The sequence below is a fragment of the Phoca vitulina genome, unplaced genomic scaffold (assembly GCF_004348235.1).
Source record: "Phoca vitulina isolate PV1807 unplaced genomic scaffold, GSC_HSeal_1.0 scaffold42, whole genome shotgun sequence".
Lineage (NCBI taxonomy): Eukaryota > Metazoa > Chordata > Mammalia > Carnivora > Phocidae > Phoca > Phoca vitulina.
In genome coordinates this window covers 7,830,448-7,840,313 of record NW_022589745.1, presented here as the reverse complement: position 1 = coordinate 7,840,313, position 9,866 = coordinate 7,830,448, and the positions used below count along the sequence as shown (strand labels likewise).

Sequence of the window (9,866 nt, the reverse complement as noted above, 5' to 3'; positions counted from 1 at the left end):
ACCCACTGAGCACCAGCTTGCTACCATTGGGGGGAGACCACACCCACCAGCACCAGCTTGCTACCATTGGGGGGAGAGACCACACCCACTGAGCACCAGCTTGCTACCGTTGGTGGGGGGAGAGACCACACCGCCTGGACTTCATGGCGCTCAGTCTCCTAGGGAGACAACCAGGCAAACCTGACACCACGGAGAATGGCAACGGGAGCGTGGCAGGGTGTGAAGGGTGGGAGAGCCGGCGCCTGACTCCCAGGGAGGGCAAGGAGGGCTTCATGCAGGGGCTGGAGGTGACAGGAGTTTGCCACACGGCCGGAGGGGGAGGGTGCTGGGTGCGAGCTGCCTGGAGGACATCCTGCCTGGGGGTCCAGGAATCTCTGGGACAGCCCAATGGAACAGGAGGGCCGGGGCAGGGTCACGGAGGGCAGGGTCACGGAGGGCCGTGTCCACACTTTCTCCTGGGGTGAGGACACTGGAGGCACCTATTACCCCCCCCATTATCTGCCAGTAATTGGCCACACATCGCTCCAAGTCCAATAGCAGGGCCGGAGAGGTCACCAAGCAGGTTAGGACACCAAGCCTCCGGGGGCTGTGTAGCCAGCCAAGGACGTTCATGCACTGAGACTTCCCTGGGGCCAGTGGGGGCTTTGCCGGGGAGAAGCTGGCAGGGGGACTGTGTGAGAGCAGGAGCAGCTCAGAGGGGCCTAAGCTCTGGAAGCAGAAGAGGGAGGGCAGGCTCAACAGGACAACTGCCCACGAAGGAGGCCCAGGGCACACCTGGATTTCCAGGTCGGGTGAGAGGGTAGAGGGAGGGGACACTCACTAAGTTGGGCAGCCGCGAGGGCAGCAGGACGGGACAGGGCAGAGGGGAGAGGAGATGAGCTCAGCTCCGGGGAAGCTGGGGCCCGACACGAGGGTAGATGAGTCCCCAGGACACAGACGGAAGTGAAATGGGGCTCGGTGGAGGTAAGCGGCCTTCTGGCAGAGGGGCGTGCACGGAAGTGGGAAGGCCTTACAACCATTCGGGTAGGTGACACTCATTGTTCACCTTGGCCAGGACCCGAGAATTAGTGCACTTAACTTACCTTTCAACCTTATTAAGTACTATCATCATCTCCACTTTAGAGATGGGACCAGCATGCGCCAGTCACCTTGCTAATGTCCACTATAGGAGTTGACGGTGACCGTGGAGCAATGGAGCACCACGCTTCTTCCCTGCCCCCCCACGGCTGGTCACGGCTACCCCACGGCGTGCACGGTGGTCCATCTCCGCACAAGAACCACGTGCTGATACGTCTGGCTCACTCGCACTTAGAAGGTGTCCCTCAGGCTCCAATGGGGCTGGAACTGACAAGAGGCGCCAAGGGGAGGGAGCTGATCCGCTAGGATGAGCGCCCTTATTAAGGAGAGATGCCAGGAAGCTCGCTCGCTCGCTCTCCCCCTCCCCATGTGCTCCTCCAAGGCCAGGCCCTTGTGAGGACATAGTGAAGGAACCAGCCTGCGGGCACCTTGATCTTGGACTTCCAGCCTGCAGAACTGTGGGAGATCAATGTCTGTTGTGACAGCCCCCTAGGCTGGTGTTTTGTTATGGCACCTCGAGCTAATACAGATTTGGGTATAAATTGGGTATTAATATAGATTTTTGTATTGCCACCCCCTGCAGGGGAAGACTTTGTACAAAAATGTACAGACCAGGGAGGAGCAGAACGAATGTCTGGATAATGGGGGGGTGGGGGTACAGCCCGAGGCAGAACCAGAAGGTGGAGAAGGACTCCTCCCGTGGCAACTGATCCCACTCAGGGAGCCCCCCGACCCAGTGGGCCAGGCTGGAGCCATCGCCAGCCCCCCCGCTGGCCCCAGGCAGGAGATGCTGGGCGGGAGACGCTCTGGGATCTGTGCCCCGTCTCCTCCCTGCCCTGCCACTTCCAGCACCCTGTGGGCACACCACCCCCAAGCCAAGCCGCCTCCCACCCCCACTCTCTCTCTCTCTCTCTGCTGCTTTTGTCCTTGAACATCAGGACAAGGGCCACCTCCCGAACGCCTGCCGACTGTCCATCCCACTGCTGCCTTGGACGCTCACCTGTTCCCGGACTCTCCTGACGCTGCCTGATCCCCCCCGATTCTCTCTGCGCTCCAGGCTCCCCGAGGGCAGATGGCTGTTTCTGTGTCCCCAGAGCTGTCACAGTGCCCAGCACAGAGCAAGCGTCCCACGTAAGAATCTCCCTCATGACTCCGGGGACGTACTAACTTGCACAACGTGGGTGGCTTAGAAGAGACACACTGCACAATGACTCGTCCCCATGCATTGTCACAGACGCTAAGGTCCTTGTGGCATTCAGAGCAGAGAAGATGAGTTGGCCCTTTCCTCTAGAGGGGCTCCTGTGATTCCTGCCAGACTCTGCCCATCTCCTCGGGGGGGGCCCCCAGGCCCCTCTCACATCACAGCACGTGCGGGACCGCGGGGCTGTCCCCCTGGCCAGGAGCTCTTGGACAGCAAGCACCTCTGCGTGCCTGGCACCCAGCACAGAAGCCCCTTGAGATCTCTGGTGTGCGACTGTGACCCCCTCCTCCCGTGCCTCCCCTGGCACGTCAGGAGCACCAGCTCCAGACCCTGACCCTCTGCCCTGTCGGCACCCATCACCTTCGGTGACAACATGGTCTGAGGACGGTCCTCCATCTTAGAAAGCAGCAAGCCGCCCCTTGGGCCTTGCTGTCCTTCCAGCCCTGCAGCCTTCTCTCTGCCTACCCGGGAAAGAACAGGCCTCCCCTCCCCGCCCCCGGCTGAAGTCAGAGAAGCCTGGCCTCCAAGGGAGCAATCCGAGGCTTGGACGGATGGCCCGTGAGGTCAGACCACGACCCAGGCAGGCTCACTCAGAATCAAAACATGCAATCAACAGGCGGCAGCTCTTGAGTAACAGTGACCTCATCTGAGAACCACAGCAAGGCCTTCCTGGCAGGGAGCAGGATGAGGGACCCGTGACCATCTCCCGGTCAGCCAGACGACTCTCCAGGTGCTTAGGACTTCGGTGCCTGTTCTAGGGCCTGCTCCAGACAGCGGTGTGTTTGCCCAGCACCAAAGCATCTACAGCCTTCCTTCCAGAATCAAAACTCAGTTGGGGGCAAAGAACAAGCCAAAACAAAAGGTGCCTAAGAAAGGCGAAGAGCCTGTAAAGGATGAAGTCCACTGACGGGGGAGAAAACCAGGACCCAGAGAGGTGACCGGCCAAGGTCCAGGACCAGGTCTGGCTGCTCCAAGGCGGTTGCGGCTGCGGCTGGCTTGTCCCCGTGGCATTGCCCCGGGGGAGATGGATTAAACCCCGCCTAGTGGGGGCAGCCCTGAGCCCTCCAGTTAATTCTGTCAATCGCTAGTTCACTAGTTCCGTGGGTGCTCTGCAGAAGAATAAGAAAAAGATTTCCCAATAGAAATCATATCAGGAAAGCCTGAGCCAAAGTCAGTCTGACCAGGTCTCAGGACTGCAGTACTTCTCAGAGCCTTTATTATGCTAACACACACTGTGAATGTCAAGAGTTATCGGCCACAAGCCCTTGACCTCTGTCTGCACAGGGCTGGTTACAGAACAAGGCTTGGAAGCTCTCATCTTGTCTAGGAAGTCATGGGGACCCACCCGATTCTCAAGGGGCCTGGAGATAATGAAGCATATTACATAAACAAATAAAGCTGACTTTCCTCCTCCCTGAGATGAGAGGCAGCGGGCTAATAATGCACTGGGGATGGAGACGATGAGTGGTAACATCTAGTTTTAAGTAACGTGAATTTTGAGTAGAAGCAAGCATCTTGATCGCTATTTTACTCTGAGCTCAAATCCTCGTGCCTTAAAGACCAGGTTTTTATGTAGAAAAGTAGTTCTCTACCTTAAGTCAGCTCCTCAGTCTAGGACTCTACAAGTTACCTGCTGGGAAGTAAGATCAGCTGATCAATTCAACAAAAATAATTTTTTATTAGCACCAGCAAGAGACTTCAGTGTCACCAACAGATTGCATTTGGAAAAGTATTTTTGCTAAGTTCCAATCTGTAAAGATCTGTGTTCCTCCTGAAAGGATTTGCTGGCCTTAATTGTTTGTCCTAAAAGGATTTGCTGCTTTGAGCAGGTTGGAGCAGGTTGGAGCAAACCCAAAGCAAATGGTTCCTTTTAGCCAGGAATGGCCTATTGAGGTATAGGGACGCTCCCCGCTCCACGCCCCCCACTCCCCTCCCCCCGCAAGGCTCATGAGAGAAGAGCCCTTGTGTTGAGTGGACCCCAGCAGGGCCACACAAAGCTAAGCCTGACATATAAGCTGCCAGGGTCCACAAAACAGCCAGACTCGGGAGAGTGGGCACTGAGGACAGACATCAAAGCCAAGGAGCAGACCACAAGCCAAAAGATACAGAAAGTCCACCTTGAACTCCAGAGCCAGAGGATCACCCCATTCCTGGAAGCATGCAGGGCTGGGGGGTGGGGGCGAAGCAGGGCAGACACGAGAAAGAGGGAAAAGGAATAAAGGTGATGATAGGTCATATGGCTATCGTGACCCAGGTGCCAGGTTGTTACTCGAGAAATCCACCATGACCCGATCACCACCACACCCCGAGGACCAGACTGAGAGTCCACCTTCCCAGGGACATGCAGGCGTCACACCAAGCACACTCACGGCAAACGTATGACCTACTCTTTAAATATTTCATTTTTTCCTTCAAACCTGCAATGTAATAAGGGGGAGTTATTATATTGCATGAACACACGAAGCCAAGTTCAGATGTGGGAGCAGGAGCATTTCCATTCGTCAATTTAAACAAGCAAATAAAAAAGCCTTTTATGGTTCCCAAGAGGGAAAAACTATGAATCGATACGTAACAAATGAGCCATGTTAGATACAGAATTTACACTCCCACTTTCAGTGTTCGTACATAGAGTCACACGTTCCGTTGACTTCTGCGGAGTTCAAATGCCTAATTCTAAAGTCTCCGAAGTCACCAAGCTTGTGTCTTGCACATTTTCAGCGCACTCAGATTGTATGTACACAATTAATGGGCCCGAATGTCTCTGGAATCTGGGGTCTCTCCTACAGCACAGGAGAGACAGAAATTCCAAATGCGAACACATGACCCAGAGCATGTTCAGTCTTAACTGTGTATTTACTGGGCAAAACTTAAAGACTTAAGTTTTGAGGCTTTTCCCGGCCCCTGAAGGCATTTTCCAGCCTCATCTGGGGAGAGGGAGAAATGGGTTGGGCTGGGTGGGGGTGGGGACGGGTGGAATTTTCCATGCAGGATAGAACGCAAGCTGATAGAGAAGGTGGGCAGATCAAACAACCCCGAGACCCTACTGACCCCATTCTCCCTGCAGGTTTCTACGGGGTAAAAAATGCCAGATGTTCTAGAAATGCCACAGCCAGGACCATCCACAGGCCAAGGGGCAAGTCTTCAAGCCAGCAGTCCTGCTGAGCTCAAAACGGGGTGTACAGCTCTGCCCAACGTGTCCATCTAGATGCTCCACGGGGCTGGGTCCCTGCACCCTCGACAGGGCGAGCGATGTGCTAGAACCGGCTGAGAGAGGCCTGGGTAAGAACACGCCAGTGACCTACCTCCGTTGGCCAGGAGGTTCTCCGGAACCTTCCCCTTGGCGTCTTCCATGACTTCTACCACGCTCTGGGCCATCTTCTTTATGAGGCTTTGGGGAAAGAACACAAGGCCGTTAGACTGGGAATGTGCCCTCCGAATCCTCTTGACACTTCCCCCCGGGGGCGGTGGGGGAAGGAATGGGCGCCACCCTCTGGGGACTCTTTGGCAATATGGAGGCAGAGACTTCCTATGTGCAGAGCCCTTGAACCAGTATTTCCACTTCTGAGAAACTATCTTAAGGAAATAGGGTGAAGAAAAACCCTTCTGAATAAGAAGATGTTCTTCGCAGCACTTGCTGACAGCAACACACAGGAAGCCACAGGAAGGTTCAACAATAGGGGATTGTTGGAAGCAAATGGGAGGTCTGACTGAGGGATTGTTGCGCACGCATTGGAAAGGTCTACAAAGAATTCCTAATACCGTGGAACAAGGCGCATATTACCATGTTACGTGGAAAAGAACCAAGATACAGATTTATACGGACAGCACGGCTGGACCTACGTGGAAATGTTCTTCCCACCTTATGTATTTTCAATGATAATCCATAATGATAATTCAGTACTGACTTAATGCGGAATGTAATTCAGTATGCTTTTATCGTTAGAAAATCAGAACCTGTAAGTCTCCAAGGGCTTCAGAAAGTACGAGAAAGGATGGTGAGCCGGCAGAATATACCGAGCTGTCAAATCACTATGTCGTACACCTGAAACTAATGTGACATGTGAAGATCCGAAAAAGAATAAAAGAAAAGCGTCCCCCCCTCCCAAAAAACCCAAAAACAAAAGTATGAGAAAAGAAAGGGAAGGGCAGGATTCCAAGGCAGAAGGACTCAAATTCACATGGCTCTACCAATTACCAAATGTATCATTTTTTTGTTTATTTTGTTTTTAAATTTTAACTGGGCTCCACACCCAACCTGGGACTTGAACTCACCACCCTAAGATCAAGAGTGGCATATTCTACCACCAGAGCCAAAGAGGGGCCCCTGCAGCTTTTTTTCCTTTTTTTCTTTTCTTTTCTTTTTTTAAGATTTTATTTATTTATTTGTCAGAGAGAGAGAGCATAAGCAGAGGGAGCGGCAGGCAGAGGGAGAAGCAGGCTCCCCACTGAGCAGGGAGCCTGATGCAGGACTCGATCCCAAGACCCTGGGATCATGACCTGAGCCAAAGGCAGACACTTAACCAACTGAGCCAACCAGGTGTCCCACCTTTTTTCTTTTTTTAAAAAATAATCTCTATACCCAAGGTGGGGCTCACACTGACAGCCCCAAGATCAAGAGTCACACGCTTTTCCCACTGAGCCAGCCAGGCGCCCCCAAATGTATGATTTTGGTCAAATTTGTTTAACCTCTCTGTGCCTCAGTTCTCTTCTCTGTAAGATGCAGATTATACCCATTTTGCAGGATTATTATAAATATTAATATAACTAATCAGACTCCGAGGGTCTAGCAGCAGAGTGTCTGCTCCTGGAGGCTGAGCACTGAGAAGTCCTTTGGAAAACATGCCAAACTAGGACCAAAGTCGGAAAGCTCTCAAGATCCAAATCCTTGCCTTAGGCCACCTCTCCACCTGCCCCCACCCCCAGGAGGGAGGCAGCTTTGCAGGGAGCCTGGATCAGGTCACTGAATTCCAGATGGGGAACATGGCCTTCTGCTGTTGCAGGGACTAGCCATGCTGGCTACTCAGAGCATGAGGCCAGGGGGCTGGGGACCAACACAGGAAACTGAGGCAGAAAGGCACTGAAAGGTCCCAGATTCAAGGAAGAGAGGGAGGGAGAGAGAGAGGAAGAGAGGGAGGGAGGGAGGGAAAGAGGGAGGGGGAGGGAGGGAAAGAGGGAGGGGGAGGGAGGGTTGGAAGGGAGAGAATGATGAGAGGAGGAAGGCAAGAGAGGGAGGAGGGAGGGAGGAAGCAGAGAGAGGGACAGAGGGAGGGAGAGAGGAAGGAACTTGTTTTCCCATCAGAGTAATATGTATTCATGGTTAAAATTTGAAAAATACCCAAAAAATGAAAACCATACTCCTCTGCCCAAGAGAAAACACACACTTTGCATTCTGGAATATTTCCAAAGCCTTAACATGTCCATAGCTTATGTGAGCTGAGATTTTCTTTTGATTAACACCTACCACTTTAGTGGAGTCTACCAGGTACCAAATCTCTCTAATCATTACCTCATTTAACCCTCACAAACATTCTTGAAGGCGAGTATTATCCCATTTTACAGATGAGGCCCAGAGAAGTAAGTTGACCCTGTTCACCCACCCGGTCCATCTGAGGACTCCAAGGCTCTCAGCCACTCGGCCATGCTGCTGTCTGCAGTCACTGAGACCCATCCTGGACTTAAATCTCTACAAATGTGTTGGCATTTCCTAGAACACTAGCTTTGTACCGCACTAATTATAACAAATTATAATTACCCTACTAATTAGCTACCCAACTAATCTCATTCTGTTTCCTCAGCTGTCAAATGGGGATGGTACTGCTCTTCTCACGGGTTATCTGTGGAGTTCGATGGAAGCCTGTGCTGTTCCAGGAGCCTGGAGTTCGTGGCAACATCAGATGTGCCCTAGGCAGCCTGGTGGGCCGCATCCGGGTCTCGCCTCTGGCTCATGGAGAGATTCGGCAGGAGACCGGGGAGGGTGGGAACCATGAGTCTGGTTCCCTCTCAGTTCCCAGAACCTCTCTCCGCTCTTCTCCTCCAGCCTGGGGGTGTGACAACGCCTCTCCATCTGCCTGGGTTTGTACACCATCCCTTGGGGGTCACCTACAGCCCACACGCGACTGCTCGTCCCTTTATAAACAGACTCTCCTCAAATTCTGTGTGTCTTCTGTTAGCTGTTAAGACCCTGACTCGCTCAATTCATTTATTCATGTGTTCGCTCATTCATTCAGCAAATTCCGTATGTTAAGCAACTGGGTACCCAGCACTGTTCATTGTGCTGTGAACTAAACAAAATCCCTGCTCTCGGGAAGCTTCTATTCTAATGCCGTCAACAGTTCCTCTTTATCATTGCTCTGGTGGTGCATCAGGTCGCCACCTCCATATCCTGTGGCACTTTGAGTAACTGTTTACCTAAAGGTAGTAGTAACTCTCACCCCTACCCCAATGCCCGATGCACAGCTCAAGAAATGTTTGTTGAGCGAATAAATGAATTCTGGCACTCCCCGGCACCTAAATGCCATACATGCTTGCTTCCTCAGTCAACTGCAGAACAGAACTCACTCATCGTTTTGTTAACGACTTCTTGCTGCTCCCAATTCTAGGCGATTCTAGGCCGTATGGAGCTTTTAACCGTAACAAGATGGCCGCACGCGTGCCCTCAGGCGTGTTCACCACCGCGGAACATCTCAGAATAACAGGGTCTGATGAAGTTTAACTGCGGGGAGGCTCCCTTACTGCACAGAACAAAAGGGGCCTGGACTTAGCTGTGATGACTAACAACAGTCCTCAGCCAACTGTGATCTTACCGAATCAGAGTGTTTTTCCCATCAGAAGGAACCTAAGAGACTACGTGACGTTTGACTTTTCTGACTCCATGGTTCACTGTGAACACACTTCCGTGAACACAGCTCCCCGGTTCCTGGGATCTATCGCATGGTATTTTGCTCAGTGGCTGTATCGTAAATATTTCCCTACTCGTGGACACGTGGGTTGTTTCCCCTGTGATAGGATGTTGCAACGATACCCGTATTTTGCCCACTTGTGTAGGCAGAATGAGCTGTTAAAGAGTAACTAGTGGAATACAAGGTATAAACATTGGTAATTTTAACAAACAGGCCAAGCAACTCTCCAAATACGCAGAGCCGGCATCCACCCCCACCAACATTGGGCAAGAGTGCCTGCTTCCCTAAACCGTCGCCAACATCAGGTGTCATGAATGTTTCATCTCTGCCGATCTGATCGCTGAAAAATTATATTGCATTGTTGCTCTGATTTGCATCTCTTTGATCATCACGGAGGCCGGACATCATTTCCATAGGTTCGCTGACACTATAATGGTCTGTTTTCTTCTTCTGTGAACAGCATGTTCGTGCCCTCCTTTGCTGGTTTTTCTGTTGGTTTTGTTCCTTTAAAAAAAAAAAAATACTGGGGCGCCTGGGTGGCTCAGTTGGTTAAGCGACTGCCTTCGGCTCAGGTCATGATCCTGGAGTCCCAGGATTGAGTCCCGCATCGGGCTCCCTGCTCAGCAGGGAGTCTGCTTCTCCCTCTGACCCTCCCCCCTCTCATGTGCTCTCTCTCTCTCATTCTCTCG

General features: G+C 52.4%; 1 protein-coding gene across 1 annotated transcript in view; it reads right to left on the bottom strand.

The window, feature by feature from the left end:
* ATP6V1C2 (ATPase H+ transporting V1 subunit C2) overlaps window positions 1-9,866 on the bottom strand; it is a 52,917-nt gene that overhangs the window by 20,069 nt on the left and 22,982 nt on the right. Inside the window, exon 4 of the mRNA XM_032430066.1 lies at window positions 5,581-5,666. Coding sequence (XP_032285957.1) covers window positions 5,581-5,666 — 86 coding nt within the window. The remainder of the gene's footprint in view (window positions 1-5,580; window positions 5,667-9,866) is intronic.